This window comes from Camarhynchus parvulus, chromosome 1 (assembly GCF_901933205.1).
Source record: "Camarhynchus parvulus chromosome 1, STF_HiC, whole genome shotgun sequence".
Taxonomy (NCBI): domain Eukaryota; kingdom Metazoa; phylum Chordata; class Aves; order Passeriformes; family Thraupidae; genus Camarhynchus; species Camarhynchus parvulus.
Window position 1 is genome coordinate 5,106,842 of NC_044571.1, and position 15,878 is coordinate 5,122,719.

General features: G+C 43.1%; 1 protein-coding gene across 7 annotated transcripts in view; it reads left to right on the top strand.

The window, feature by feature from the left end:
• Nucleotides 1–271: 271 nt before the first annotated feature.
• Nucleotides 272–15,878, top strand: part of SLC37A1 (solute carrier family 37 member 1) — a 36,862-nt gene continuing 21,255 nt past the window's right edge. The window contains exons 1-10 of one of the 7 annotated variants that reach the window (XM_030957807.1): nucleotides 272–400; nucleotides 1,156–1,250; nucleotides 4,701–4,984; nucleotides 6,642–6,723; nucleotides 7,517–7,637; nucleotides 9,618–9,696; nucleotides 10,483–10,618; nucleotides 12,094–12,170; nucleotides 14,112–14,278; nucleotides 15,257–15,294. In XM_030957807.1, the coding sequence (XP_030813667.1) occupies nucleotides 4,929–4,984; nucleotides 6,642–6,723; nucleotides 7,517–7,637; nucleotides 9,618–9,696; nucleotides 10,483–10,618; nucleotides 12,094–12,170; nucleotides 14,112–14,278; nucleotides 15,257–15,294 (756 nt within the window). In that variant the 5' untranslated portion in view covers nucleotides 272–400; nucleotides 1,156–1,250; nucleotides 4,701–4,928. Of the gene's footprint in view, nucleotides 401–1,088; nucleotides 1,251–4,700; nucleotides 4,985–6,641; nucleotides 6,724–7,516; nucleotides 7,638–9,617; nucleotides 9,697–10,482; nucleotides 10,619–12,093; nucleotides 12,171–14,111; nucleotides 14,279–15,256; nucleotides 15,295–15,878 lie in introns of all 7 variants that reach the window. The other 6 variants (XM_030957792.1, XM_030957797.1, XM_030957782.1 and 3 more) reach the window with 6 other exon arrangements.

Sequence of the window (15,878 nt, forward strand, 5' to 3'; positions counted from 1 at the left end):
AACATCCCCAGTTCCCACAGCCTTTCCTCAACACAGAGATGTTCCAGTCCCTTCATCTTCGTAGCCTCCGCTAGAGCCGCTACAGGAGCTCCACATCTCTCTTGTCTTTCAGAATCCAAACTGGACACAGCACCCCAGAGGCGCCTCACCCGATGCAATCAGAGGGGCAGGATCACCTCTCTGACCTGCGGGCACGGCTCTTCCCACAGCCAAGGCTTCGCTCCGCAGGCTCCTCCTCCGCGGCGGGAGGGGCCGCGGCCGCCGGGTCCCGGCGCGCAGCTCCGGCGGCGGGCGGCGATCCGCAGCCGCGCCCGGCCCGCTCGGCTCGGCAGGCTGGCAGCCAGAGGAGAAGGAAGAAGGGAGGAGGAGGCAGCGGCGGTGCCGGGAGCAGCAGCCCGGGGTAGGCTGTGCGGGCGGCCGCGCACCTGCCGAGCCCGCGGCGGGGGCGGGAGCGGGGCGGCTCCTGGGCCGCGGGGCCGCTCGGGAGCGGCGGCCGGGCCGGGCCGGGCCGGGCCGGGCTGAGCTGAGCTGAGGAGCGGCGGCTGCGGGCTCGGGCGTTCTGTCACTCCGCCGGCGCTCCGCCGCCTTTTGTCTCCTTTTCTCCCGTTTATTTTTCCGCGGAGCCCCCATCCTGCTGGACGGGGAGGCGCTGCTCGGTTTCGGGGGTGGCAGCGCAGGTCGGTGCCGCGGGGCTGCGGTGGGACCGGGACAGAGCCCAGCCCTGCCCTGCCCTGCCCGTGGTCCCGGGGGAAGGCGGTGCCTGTCCCTTCCCCGGCTCCGCTGCCCTTGACCTTTGGGATGGTTGGAGCCGCCCTGGTCTCTCTGCGGGTCCCGTGTGCTCACAGCGGCTGTGCTAAAGCACGGTGAACCCTTTCCCCCCACTCTGCATTAAATAGAAGGACCGCGGCTATTTGAGGCGCCGGAGTGATGGATTTGGCAGCTTCTGGCTCAGGTGCAGAGCTGCCGGGTATTAAGCACAATTTGCATTTGATCCGCGTGTGTGCGAAGGCGTTGTGAGCCCTTGAGGTCACCCCGGGGAGGGTTTGGTAAGCCGGTGTCTGCACATACATTGACAGAATTCATCTCAGCCCTGCCGGGCAGGACCTTCCCGCTGCCTGCCCAGCACAGCTGAGCCCGCCTGTGCCGTGTTCGTAGGGAGAAAAAGCCGCTCCCCGCTGACTGCTTGCCTGAAATAGGGAGGAAGGAATGCTTCAGCCACTGCAGCGAAGGAGCAATAGCAAGTTTGAAAGGTAAATATGGTTTCAGAGTAAATACGGCAATATATGGCTTTGTGCACTGAAGTACAGCAAGGAGGAAGTGGAGGGTTGGTTTCGCTGTCGGCAGAAATAGTTGGTGAAAATGAAAGAATGTAAAACAAGTTTGAGTGATTGAACGGGACATTGTCCTTGGGCTTCATCAGGAAAGCTGAAATATAAAAAATTGTATCGATGAACTACTGGTTGTGTGTTGTAGCCTATTAGTGTGATTTCTGAAGTATAGCTTGGTTTCTAAAATCTGCTTTAATCTCCAATAAAAGGTGAGATTTACAACCTGCTATCACAGGTTTTGTTGCCACAAATTTCTTTGCTTATGTGTGGTGTGATGCCTAGAACAGAGGCTGGGCAGTGTTAAAGGAGTAAAGCAGGGATTTATTAAAAGGCCTTCAGAGGATGCACCTTGGGCAGTACAAGAGCCTGGCCAAGGCTACACCCAAGATGGTCACAACTTTTCACACTTTTATAAGTTTTGGTCCATTTCCATATTGGGGTTAAATGTCCAATTACAGCTTCAGGTTATGAAGTCCCATCCTCCCAGATTGCTCTCCTCAATTTGCTGTTTACACTTTTTGGACCTGAAGCTGCAATGGTTCTTGGGCTGGGAAAGGATTTTTTTGTGTCAAAACACTTGCTAACACTTTATATGAAGTTCAGAGTTCTATACTAATGCAGTACAGAATCTGGAAAATAAAAATGTTAAAACCTAAGGCGTCATCTGGAGGATATTTTTTATGTTTATTAAAATGCACATGAATGTCAGAGGAACTTAGAGATATGTGGAGACAGAAACAAGTTATTGAGGTGTAAATGAGAAGTCAGGTGTTCCTGCCTGCAGTACATAAAATGAAATCAATCCCTGTCAAACAGAGTTAGGCTGCAGTTCTCTCTGTGCTGCTGATAGTCCAGTCATCTTTGCTGGGAATGGCTGGGATCCTTGTGATGGGATTTATCCTGAGGATACACTGCTGGGAGGTGGTGTGAGTACAGTCTGTGCAGCAGGTGCACAGCTGTGCAGCCTGGTGTGACCACTGAGCACTGAAACCTTCTGTAAGATGTGTGAAGTCTTTTCCTGCTTGCACTAGAGCTGTTAAATAGTAACCTGCCAAACAATTGCTTTGCTATAATGATGATTGCCCTGTCCTATTTTCAGAGGACTGTTTAAGGAAGTGGTTTGCCTGGGGTTGTTTTCTTTGCTGGCTTCGGGTTTTTTCCCCTGGTATTTCTGTCAGCTCACCTGGTGTGGTTGATGCAATCATTTTTGTGTTTGGAGAGGACTGTGAGAAAGGAGAAATGGCTTCTCAGGTTTTTTTCCCACTAGGTATTTCTGTCAGCTCACCTGGTGTGGTTGATGCAATCATTTTTGTGTTTGGAGAGGACTGTGAGAAAGGAGAAATGGGGTTTGGGATCACCCTGAAATGAATCTGTTACTGCTGGAGGAAAACTTCACTCCTGCTGTGAGCTGCTTGTGCCGACTTCTTTCTCTCCTTACCTATTTTCTCCCACTTGGAGCTATCTGTGTTTCATTTCAACCAAACACAGATTACTGATGAGAAATAGTTGTTTTGAAATTGGAAATTTTGAAATCTGACCTAACTAGCCAGCTGTGGCTGTAAGGGACAATCCCAGTTTTTAATCCTTGTCTTTATGCCCCTGCTGCCTTGGATTTATTGTGTGGGGCAGTTTTATGGCTATAGAATGAGTTAATATTCTCTATTGGATCAGCTGTATTTCAGAGCAGGATTTCTGATGGATCAGGCACCTGAACCACGGCTGTAGGACTACAAGCTCTGACACAAGGAGGGAGGCAGGGATCTTTGTCTGGAGTTTGGAGAGGGGAGGAAGGGATAGAGTTGCACTTTCTCTAACCTCAGCAACCTCAGAGAGCAGATAGGAAACTCGTGTTGGGCGGGAATGATTATGGGGTTTGATTAATTGCACAATCTGATTCAGGGCCAGGAAGAGGGTGGAACATGCCAAACGAGATTAGCAAGTCAATTCACTTTTAGGGTAGGAAGGTGGCAAAGCTGAACCAGGACACTGTAGAAAAAAATAGAGGTATGACAAGAATGTGTTAGCATCAAGGAGCAGAGCCTTGATCTTTTGGTGGGATACTCAGTTATGTAAAGAGGGGGTTGTGTTCCTCTATTCCTGGGGAGAAAGCTTGGGTGGGTGGTGAAGCTTTCAAGTTGCCAGCTTGGACCTGGCAGATCCTGTTTGTTGTCACTTACCTGACTGAAGACAAGCAGCTTTGATTTCTGTAGTAAGATGGCGCAGTGAAGATGAGAGGAGAGAGTCTCACACCTTCACCTGCCCTGTGGCAGCCCCTAAAATTCCCAGGTGAACACCAGCTGTGCGTTTGGCAGTTGTGCTTTCATGCTTTCACTCACCTCCCATTGTTTACCGGGAGAGCTCATCCTGAATCCCACCAGCTTCCCATCAGGAGCATGGCAGTGGCTTGTGCTGGCATTAAAGAGGGTTGTGGGGTCCTGGAGGGCTGCCATGGGGGTTGTGGGGTCCTGGAGGGCTGTCAGTGGGGATTGTGGGGTCCTGGAGGGCTGCCAGAAGGGTTATGGAGTCCTGGAGTGTCCCTGGATCCTGCTGGGTTTGTGTGCGTGAGTTGCGGTCACGCCTTTTGCCTACAGCTCCTTTGGCCACCTGACTCTGCAGCTGCCAGGTAACAGTGCAGCCAGTTCCTGATGCAGCACCTGGAATAAAATCTAAGTTTTATTGTCAAGGGGCTTCAGCCCATGTTGGAGCAAACAGGAGGAGCTTCGTGAGAGTTCAAACCAAACTGCTGCAGTCTTGCTGTTCTCTGTGTACTGAGGACACACGTGGTCCTGCCTTTTGCTGGTGTAGGGAGCTCAAGGGGTGAAAAAACTTGGTTTTTCCTTTTCCAAGGCTTTCTGATGATGTGGAGCTTTGTGCAGTGCTGATACTGGGTCAGAGAAATGGAAGAGAGGGAATGCTGCTCAAGCCTTGCTGGCAGCGTTGTTTAGCAGCACCCACTCTCAAGCTGGAGGAGTCTCTCATTCCAGGCTGGAAACACTGCAGCCGTTCTTGAGCAAATTGCAAGCTCATAAATGTTCCTGATGTGCTCAAACAGATCTTTGTGAGCTGAGGAGTTGCCTGTTCATAGTCATTCTGGGACAAAAGCTGAGTGTTCTGATACAAGCTGGCTTTGGATCAAGTTCTGAGTGCATCTTTCCTTTGTGTCTCCACTGCTTTGTACCATGCCAAGCTCTCAAATTATAAATTATAAAAATCAGAGAAGGCTGCAATTTATATAGGCTTAAAATTCTCCACTGCATTTTTAATGTGAAGTTTAGTGATGTGAATTACTTATCTCTGAAATGGATAATTGCTGATTCAAATGTTATGATTAGAAAATATCCCAATAACTCAACCAGACTGTTTACTTACCAGCTTCTCTTGTTTGAAGATCAGCAGTAAACAGAGTGAAGAATTTGCCACGTTGTGACTGAAGGTAGAAGGAAAAAAAAAACTGCAAGGAGATCAGCCCAGCAGCGGATATTCCACATTTGTGGGACCCACAGGCTTTGGGGGATCTTTGTCACACTTCCAGAAGAACAAATAACTCTGCCACACATCCATAATTGTGTCACCTGCAATCTGGTAGCAGCTGTGGTGTAGATGGCTCAGCTTCCTCCTGGGATCCGTTTCATCACTTCATTCTCACGGGATCAGTGGTAAGTGTGGAGTGGTGGTGCTGATCCTTGCTGTGCACAGTGTGAGCTTGTGTCTGCTGCCTTGCTCAGGATTTTTGCTTTCTCATTGTTTAATACATCCAGGAAGAACATAGAGTCAGTTGTATGATAGATAAATATTGCTGACCTATAAAAAGTGAGATATTTTGCTGGGAAACCCAGACAAACCCTTGCTGGTCAAGTGTGCTAGAGAATAAAGCCTTTCCTTTACTGTGCAAGGTATGTATTTGAAAGAATAAATTGCATTTTCAAGATCCTAGGTGAGAGGAGTGCTCAGGATTACCTTTTTTTCTCAGCCAGAAGTGTCTTTTCTCCCCATTAATTTGAAGTGTGATACAGACTTGTACAATTACAGTTTTAGTTCTTGCTGCTGCAATATTAAAAAAAAATTAAAAACCAGCAAAGCCCCCCAGCAAAACTAAACAAAAATCCTTCTTGCATTAGGAAAGCTAATCCTGGAAATTTTATGGCACCAGTTCATGTGGTTCCTGAGATAGAATACTGAGTCAATTGTGTGTGACTAACAAAAAAAAAAATTAAAAAAAGAAAGAAAAAGCTCTTTCCGTCTGAGCCATTTTATGACATTTTCACTAGTTGAGCAGCAGGAACTAAGTAATTGCAGTTTTATCCCTTGTGAGGATGTTTTCAGTCATGAGGGTGAATAACTCTGCTTGTGGGATGACTCTTTTTTCCTGTGAATATGCCAGAATTATAAAACAAGACCCTGGTTATGTAAAAGTTCATAAGGCAAAAAATTGTTGAAAAGGGTTAATTAAAAATCAGGGACTGTAGTAGGTAGTGTGATAATCAGATATTTGTATGTACATATGTACTTACATTTACAGAAGTTAATTTTAGGATCAAGGCTAGAAGGAGCCAGGAGACACATTTTGGGTATTTTAAAAAGCACAAATCCACAAAATGCTTTCCTTAAACAACTGAAACCATAGATAGGGAATAGAATAGATCAAATTATTATCTTTGTTTAATTCTTTCAGTGACAGTGAAATTAAGATGCCCTTTTAATTCAGCTGAACTGTAGAGAAAGACCCAAGGATCCCAGTGAGGCATAAGGGAGAACTCCTTCCCAATCCCAGAGCTGCTCAATTCTGTTCATGTGCTCCAGTGTCAGTCCCATTGTCCACCTCTGGAAATGACTGATTTCTATTAGAGGAAGGCGAAAGTAAATCCTAAAAGCAGTAAGAGCAGAAGGAATTCTCCAAACTGACAATTAAGAGAGCCATCACTTATGTCCTAGCAATACCACCAAACCCAAGGAGACACGGAGGTGTGAATCTGACTCTCTGTGTGTTGAGCTGATGTTTAATAATTTTGAGCTGATATTTGACAGCCCCCAGGGGAGGGTTGCACACCAGGCAGGTCAGCTGTGTGAGCTCAGGGCACTACCACATTGTCCTGCCTGTCCCCAAGTGCCACCAGGCTCCTCCCAAGGCCACATCAGAGCAGATGGGAAGCAGCATTACTGGGAGGGTGGTTCTTCAGGCTGCTGGAGAACTCAAAATAGTTATCTTCCACTGTTCCAGTATTATCAACAACTTGTGTAATGGTTTTGTGTGACTTGGTGCTCAAAGGAAATCTAAATAAAATAATTTTCAATTTTTTTTCTTTTCTCTTGTAGGTATAGAGCTTTCATTTTCTCTCTCACCTTCCTGCTGTATGCCAGCTTCCATCTCTCAAGGAAACCTATCAGTATAGTGAAGGTAAGGGAGGTGTTGTCCTTGTTCAAACATCCTCCTGCTCCTGTCAGACAAGGATGTTGTTGTCTTTTTCAGTATTTCCTGTTGTCAAAGGCAGGGTTAACCTTTCACTTGAAATGCCTTCAAGATGAAAAACTGATAAAGCTGGCACACAGTGATATTTGCTTGATAAACTTTAGTGAGACCACACCTAGAATATGGCATGTAAGTCTGGGTTTTGGGCTGGAAGCAGCTGTGCCTGCACTCAATTCATGTGAATGAATCCAATTAGAGATATTTGAGAGGTTTGCATTCTTATGGTTGGCAAAAGTTGCTCATAACTGATGAGTTGAACATTCCACTGGCATTTACAAGAGTGTTCCCAGTACTACTGAGCATCGTGGTCATCATTTTCTGTACCCTTGTGGCTGTTCCCAGTGAAGCTGATGACACAAATTCTCTAATTCTGGGTTTGTTATTTTAATCTTCAGTGTTTATAACTTGCCAGACACCAACCAAATCCCCCAGTACTGCATTGCATAAAACTGAGCAGTAACTTGATGTTACTGCAGAATTTCAGAGATTTTCACTGTCAGAAACACCAGCTTACTGTAGAATGTTTTTTCCTAACCATATAATTGTGGCTTCCCCCAGCAAAATACCAAGCAATTAATAAGGGCCAACAATTTTTCTGATTTTGGTAGATTCGACACAGGTACACATAAATCTAGAATTGTTAAATTTCTTGCTGTAGAAGAGTTATCAGTCCCCAATTTGCAAGTGAATTTTCCATTTTCAAATGTCCTTTCTGTTTCAGGGAGAGCTGCATAAGCATTGTGCAAGCCAAGTTGAACTTGACTCCTACAAGGAATATGCTGCCCAGATCCAGCCTGTCAAAAAGCCATTTAATGCCTCTCAGTGTGGATGGGAGCCATTTGGTAAGGTTTGGCTTTTTTGGTTTTGTGTCTTTCCTAATAATGACCTGATATTCATAATTAGATTATTAATTATTATATATTCATATTTAGCTATTTCTTCACATGTGAGGGATGTGCATGGAAGGGGTGTTTTGTTTTCCATGTTCTCACTGATTACTTCTAATAATGAGCTGATACTCATAATTAGATTATTAATTATTATATATTCATATTTAGCTATTTCTTGACACATGAGGGATGTGCATGGAAGGGGTGTTTTGTTTTCCATGTCCTCACTGATTTCTCCTCAGAAAGTGAAGTTGTGACTTACCTTAGGATTTTCTTCTACTTGAAGTCACTTAAACAAGTGATATTATTTTAATAGTTGTTTCAGTAGATCAGTTTTCAGTCAGAAAATGGGTTTTGTCTTTAGTATGTCTGCTTTGGAAAAAAGGATGAAGAATAAAATCAATCATTATTATTTTCTGCTTGTTTAATTCAAGCAATCTTTTAAGTGAAATTACTTGGTTCTTATCTAAATTGGAACTTTGCAGAGTCCTTATCTGCCTGAAGGAATACATTTCTCTCCATTTTAATGAAGAAAAAGGGGAGACTTCATTGCAGGAGAGACTTGACAACTTACTGGATAGTTTATGAACCTGGCCTTTCACTTGAATAGAAAAAAAATATTTGTCTACTGGATGATTAAATTTTAATTTAATCGTATTTGACTTTAAATGAGACTTTGAATCATTCCTTGACACTTTTATTGCTCTCAGAAACCTCAGTGAAATAGATTAGTCCATTCTGTCAATGTGCCAGTCCACCCCAGTCTGTGTAGCCATACATTCTAATTAGTCTTTAATTAGCAATTAAAAAAAAATGTCCTGCTCTCTTCAAAGATAATTAAAGATCTGATCTCTGGGGTTTCTGGGGACAAAATCCAGTGTATTAACTCCTGCTGCAGGGTCTGCTGGAAAAATTCAATCCCCCAGGTGGGATGCACTTAAATCTGGGCAGTGTTTCTTGTCGCTTAACCAAAGGGGGGATTGAGTTTGTTTGTCTGAAATATTGATTGACTTGTTCTAATGGAGGCTTCTCAGCCCAAATATCCTCCTTTTTCTATGGACCTTTTTGCCAAGCTGCCGCTTTGGATTGGCACTCCCAACTTGTTCTTTCAGGTGTTTTTCTGGCAAAGCTGGGAGTTTTGGCAGAAAAACGCTGGAGGAAGGAATTTGCTTTAATATCTGGGACTTTGTGCTCAAAGCCAATAGCGATTGTGGCAATTTATTGCAAATAAATGCACAAACTGTCTGGGTATGAGCTCAGGGCCCTTGAGAGTTGACTTGGTGTTTCCATCAGGGTGGAGCCCCTTTGCTCCCTCTGTGCTGTCTGCAGTTCCTATTTAGGTGTGATTATGGTTGTTTGCTCTACAGGGCAGAGCTCTGGGTTTTTTTTTTTAAGCAGAACTTCTCTGTGCTTTGTGAATAGCTGGAGAATGAAATACAAAAGGCTTTACACAATAAAAAAAACTTAATATTTTAAATATTTAAATAACTTAATATTTTAAAAAATATTAAGCTGATTGTTTAAAAGCCTTTATGATGATGGATTTCTTTTTTTAGACATTTTTACTGTTAGGACCTCATGCTTTTGCAACTCATCTTACCACTTTTAATCAAGTGTGTTAAATTAGATTTTGGATTTTCTTTTGCCTCAGGCCTTTTAAGAAAAGGGCACCTTGCTAATAACTGTTGTTTCTTGTCTTCCAAAATGCTGTTTAAATAAGGTAGAGTTTAGCATGGGTCTGCCAATATTTTCCTAATATTTTTGAGTCAGAAGAGTATTTTTTTGTTAAATAAAACATTGGCAATATGTTTGCTGAAGTCTGAATGTGCCTATTGGAAATTAAACATTGACATTTTTCTTGTTATATGTGAAAATGGTTGGGAAGTAATTTGTACACTTAAAGTGACAATTTGTTTTGAAAATTATTCTTAGATAAGAGCAACTACAAACAGCTACTGGGAGCTCTGGATTACTCATTTTTGTGTGCATATGCAGTTGGGATGTATTTAAGGTAAAAGCCCACTCTCTTTACTGTTTATTTATGAGGTTATTTGAGTTCTGTGATACTGTGCTTTCCTACTGCAGAGGTTCTGATGGAGAGTGAGGAATTGATTACTGGGAGGAAAAAACCAGCATGATTCTGAGCTCCAGTGGTATCAATCTCTGATACGTAGGAAGCTTTTTAGCTGCACCAATCTTGACTGAATATTTTCCAGATTGAAGTCTAGCCTGTCTTTTTTTCATCTAGAATGTAAATCAGTCAATCTCCAGTCAGTCTCCAAATTGCACTGATTGGGTTTAAATGATTGTCCTGGCTTTCTTTGGTCAAAGAATGGGAGCAAACACCTCCTAAAATAATACCAAACCCATCCTAAAGTGTGCAGTCTTAGCTGCTGTGTGGAGATGATTCTTTTTATTGACTAAACCCAGAACCTTCATGACTTGAATCATTAGCAAAGGAGACAAGTCTCACTTTCAATGGCTGGAGACACATAATTGGGAAATGACTCTGTAAGTAAATGACTCTGAATATGCTCCAGATGAGTATCTCCCTGAAAGATACTTGTGCAGATGTCAGAACTTAGCAATTAATGAACTTTTGTTGGGGCTTTTTTTCCCCTGTCAAGTGCTAAAAATCTCTCTTTTGCTGCTGTGAAGGCAAGCAGCAGTTACCAGCAGAGTTTCTCCTCGACCAGAATTTTAAACAACAAAAAATATCTTTCATTTGTGAAGGCTTTGGGGGTGTGATCTCATTTTTAATGATGGCTTTTCTCTTTATTTCCTCCCCAATTCCAAGTGGCCTCATCGGAGAGCGGCTGCCCATCCGCTACTACCTGACAGGAGGGATGCTGGCCAGTGGACTCTTCACTGCAATGTTTGGATTGGGTTATTTCTATAATGTGCATAATCTCTGGTTTTACATCGTGGCCCAGGTAGGCACAGTGTGAATTTAGGCACTCAGAGTTCCTCCCATGGTGCTGTTTAGGGTAATATTGAGGTTTTTCACTTGCACACAGTGATGGTTGGGTGGGAGGATGTAAGTGCTGGAATGTCTTGTTGATGACAGGCAGAAGTGATAGAGTGGGTACCCCCAGGCTTTATTTCTGAAAAATGGTGGGGTTTTTTTTTTTTTTTAGTTGAAAGTAAATTAATGTGTTTCACTCTGTGTCAAATCAGCAATCAGATCTTTGCAAGCTTAAATGTGTGTGAGTTTTGAAACAAGCATGTTTACTTCTGTCAGTCTGCCAAGACCTGAGTGACACATCCTGGCTTTCTCTGCAGGAAAATTCCATTTACACTGCTAATGATGAGCAGTCTCCCACACTGGTGTGGCTGGGAACAGGCAGCTTATGTAACCAGGTTCACTGTGGGAGATTTTTCAGAGCTCTGATCAGGTGTCACAAGAATTTTTACCTTTGGCCAAGATGGAATTTAGGTCAGGACCAGGCTAGGGTTGGCACTTGGGGCCATTTTGGACAGGTCTGCACCTTGCACTGCTGCTTTCTGTGTGGTTGCAGTAACACTCTCACCTCTGGCACATCTGCATGGCAGTGAGCAAGGTGGCATGGGGAGATACTAACCTGGCACAGCCCTTCTGTAACCTTGTCACCAATTAATCTGTGATTAATTAATAACCCCAGCCCTCTGGCATCAGGGGTTTTCCAGGACAGGAAATGCCTCCTTTAGGGTTGAGCTGACTGTCTCTGCCCTGTGGGATGTGCTCAGTGAGCCCTGTAACTCCAGGGGGGTCTCACACCACCAGCCCCATTGGTTTTTGTTGGGTAGAGTGAGCTTGGTGTTTGTTGCATGTTCAAATGCTTGTTGTGCACTGTGATATTTGTGTTATTGTAGACAGGGAGCTTTTTAGGAGTTGTGATGAGTTAATGTTCTGTGCAATGTGGAGACTAAAATAATTCTTACTTCACCCTGCCTATATTAAATTAAATTCCTCCTCTCAGTTTATTTACAGATGTCTGTTAAGCATTTTGAAGTTATCCAGTCTCCCCTAAAGTTGTCTTTTTTTCTGCTTTATTTGATTGCAAACATGCTTTGCCATATGCTCAAGTTGAAATAAGTGTTATGCTGCTGCTTGACTGTGGGGAATTCACTTCTCTTTGCAGCTCAGAGCAGTGTGATTTTTGGTAAATATGTGACTGAATTACAGTATTCAGTGATTTAAATCATAAACTAATTATAGAGATGGAGGTAGAGGGAAGAATCTCTGCAAAACTTTGTGTCTTGTTTCTTCTTGGAGAGGAAAGAAATGTTTTCAAAACTCCCCACTAAATTCCTAAATTCAATGTATTTATGTAGACTTAATTTTCCCAATGCAGAACTCGGCAGAAATTGTTTAGGAACCTGGTTTATGACAGGAAATGTTTATTTATTACTTTTTATATACTTTCAGATAGCCAATGGGCTGGTGCAAACCACTGGCTGGCCAAGTGTCGTTACATGTATTGGCAACTGGTTTGGAAAAGGAAGGTAAATGGAAATACAGATCAATACATTCTGCCTGTGATATTATAATATCTATTTAAATATCTTTCTTAGGCTTCTGTGGGTTTTTGGTTTTGTTTTTTTTTTTTTTTTTCATAAAACAAAGCAGTTAGAATTTTGAGAGGAGCTTCCTTTGTTGTGCTGCTTAATTTATTTATTGGTTTGGAACTGTCTCCTTCATGTCAAAACAGTGTTCTGTGGTAGCTCTTTTTCAGATGAATTATTTCAAAATTGTATGAGAATAATTCTTGTAGATATAAACAGTCTAAAACTACTCTTATAAAGGCTGTTATTATGCCATTTTAATGTGAAATTTCCTTTGTTTTCCTTTGTGTTGCAAAACAGTTGTCAGGGCATAACTGCAAAAAATACCTTTGTATAATGTCTTTTTTTTCTAACACACTTAAACTTGAAAATTTAATTTAGAAGACAAAATACATGTGGCAGCTGATTTAACCTTTCTTTTGTCACCTTCTTTAAATCATCTGCTTGGTTTGTTGGTTTTTTTTATATTAATCCTGCACAGTGATCACTCACGATGTTTATTTTGTCACGCCATACAGTAATTTTCCATAAATTTTGCAAGAGCTGCATGCCAAACCCACTGCCTTTGATAATGGTTGATGCATGTAGCATATAATAATGCTACTGTGGTACCATCCTTTGTATATGTAGAGCATTGTTGTCAATCAGTTCCAGAGAAGGATGTACTGAAATTCAGTATTTGATTTTTATATAAACCACAGGATAGTTAAAAAGATGTTAGTTAAAAAGATGTAGCCTCAAACTAATTTTCCATTAGGAAATGCACAGAATGGTAACTGTCATATAATATTGAACAAGACTGGGGAGTCTGTGCAAGATAAATACATTTATTCAGGCTTTGCTTTGTGCAAAAGCAACGTCCTTTATTTTTAGGATGTCACACAGTGTGCTGGTTAGTAGGGCTCTGGTTTAAATGTCAGTGACCTGGTCCTTGTTTTCATTCTGCTCTGATTCCATGAAGCATGAGCAGAACTCTTAAATTTTGTCTTCAGGCCATGGAAAAGATTCGTGTTTGTTCAAGTTAGGCTGCTCCAGGTAAAATCCTGCTGAGGGCAAGGCAGTTTTCCCATGACTTAAAAGGGGAAAAAAATCCCTGTTTTCATGACTTCAGTGGGATTTTTGTGCTTTGCCTTAGCTCAGATGGAGCTGATGTACAGCAGCTCTAATCTGGGATTTCCAGGCAGACAGGAACCTGATGTGTGCTTATCCAAACTGGTGCAGGTGTCACCTTCTACCAGAGCCCAGCAAGTCCAGAATGGGATCAGAAAGTACTGAATTTGCTCCCCATATCCTCTACAGTTTGTTTTCTTCTGCATGACAAGTCTGACATGTCCTGCAAGCATCAGGTTATCAGTGCAATGTGTTTGCAGGAGGATTTTTATTCCCAAAAGCATCAGACTTGGTGTCCACATGCTACACGACATCAGCCTGTTTGTTGTAATTAGAGAAACTGTCCAGAAATGTGCCTTAGTTGTGTTTTTAAATGCCAGGAAGTGCAGGATAAATTCTGCCATGCACAGAGTATTTACAACAGTTTTATGAATATTTAGGTGCCTTGAAATTGCCAGGTGGAGATTGTGGCATGAATAAATGATCAGTTGAAGAATCATAAGACATATTGCACTGACACCACAGCTGCACAGCCATTTTGATACACTTCTCAAGAGATTAATGCTTATAATTAATGCTTGTTTGTTTTGTTTGTTTGTTTTCTTTTTTTTAATGCAGGAGAGGTTTGATCATGGGAGTAGCATGTAGCATGAATAAATGATCAGTTAAAGAATCATAAGACATACTGCACTGAAGCCATTTTGATGCACTTTTCTCAAGAGATTAATGCTTATAATGAATGTTTCTGTGTTTTGTTTTTTTTTAATGCAGGAGAGGTCTGATCATGGGAGTCTGGAATTCCCACACTTCAGTGGGCAATATCTTGGGATCCTTGATTGCTGCTTACTGGGTGTCCTCGTGCTGGGGTCTCTCCTTTGTGGTGCCTGGGCTCATCGTGGCTCTCATGGGGGTTCTTTGTTTCCTGTTCCTCATTGAACGTGAGTGCTCCACTGGGACCCAGCTATGGGGGGCTCAGCTGTGCCCCTGCTTAGAGAGCTCCTTCCCAGGACACTTGGTAGGGAAGAAGACACTTGGTGTGTCTTTAAAGAGCTTATCCAGCAGAATCACTGAGGTTGGAAAAGCCCTCCAAGGTCATCCAGTCCAACTTTGATGCCCACCCTGACCCCAGCCCAGAGCACTGAGTGTCCAGGGCACCTCCAGGGATGGGGACTCCAAACCTGCCTGGGCAGCCTCTGCCAGTGTTTAACAACCCTTTCAGTGCAGAAATTCCTGCTGCTCTCCACCCTGAGCCTGCCCTGAGGCCGTTCCCTCTGCTCCTGTCCCTGTTCCCTGGGAACAGAACCCGACCCCCCCGGCTGTCCCCACCTGGCAGGGAATTACAGACAATAATAAATACAGCAATAAAACACCCCCTGAGCCCCCTTTTCTCCAGGTGAGCCCCCTCAGCTGCTCCTCATCTGGTTTGTGTGCCCCAGACCCCTCCCCAGCTCCCCTGACAGAGTCAGTGACACTTCAGAGTTCAGCCCCCTGTCCTGTCACCAGCCCCCTGTGTTGGTAAATGCCTTCAGTGTCCCTGGCTGAAGGTCCCACCTGGCTGCAGTGGATGTTCTGTGCTGCCGTTCAACCCCCCCCATCATCATCCTCTGTGCCATCAATTACAGGAGGCAGCTGAAGGAGCAGCTTTTGACACTTTAAATTAGAAATTAAAGAGGAATGCCCCATGTTGTCCCTGTGCAGGCTCAGAGATGTGAATGTTTGTTTTACTGTAACTGTCCTGTCTCAGGAGATAAATTTTGGCAGATATAACAAGAATTCTGTAACTAGCTGGATTAGCAGAGTAGCATTTCTTATCTCTGCTGTCAGTTTATTATCAGTAAGTTACACTATTTAAAAGTGTTTTAGGAGATCTCTTAGGCTTGTTTTCACTATTAGCTATGTGTGGTATTTTATTTCAGATCCTAAAGATGTCAGTTGCTCCTGCACACCATCTAGTGTAAGTAAATGCATTTTCTTTTTTGATTTCTGCCTCCTAATAGACACATTTAATAAGGTGGTTCTGTGAATCACATTGTGTGTGGGGCTCTTTGTGCCAGGCTGTTGTAACTGATGCTGTGCTTGAGGCAATGATTGGTCTTCTGTGCTTCACTGGTAAACCAGGAGCTTATTTTCTCTCAAAGTAAATGAATCAAGAGGTGAATTCATTTGTTTTGGAATAGTTGGTCTTACAGAAAACCAAGTAAAAACTGTCCATCTCTTCTTTTTTCTTGAGTTTTCTTGCTTTTCTTCAGTCTTCTGAGCATCTTTGTAGGGTGTTTTGGTTAAGTAATTAGTATTAAGGTAGGTAAATAAGTAATAAATATTATTTATTTATTAAGTATTTTAGAATGTTGTGTCAGAGGTGGAAAGATTTCCCTAGGCAGTCCCAAGTTACTGTGTGAGATGATTCCTTTTCTGCCTCATGAACCCAAGAAGAGGAAGCCAATCCAAATGGAATTGGAGAAAAGTAAAAAGCAAGGAAATGCAACAAAAAGAGCATTAGGAAAACCAGCTGTGTGTAACTTCTCATGACAGAAATGT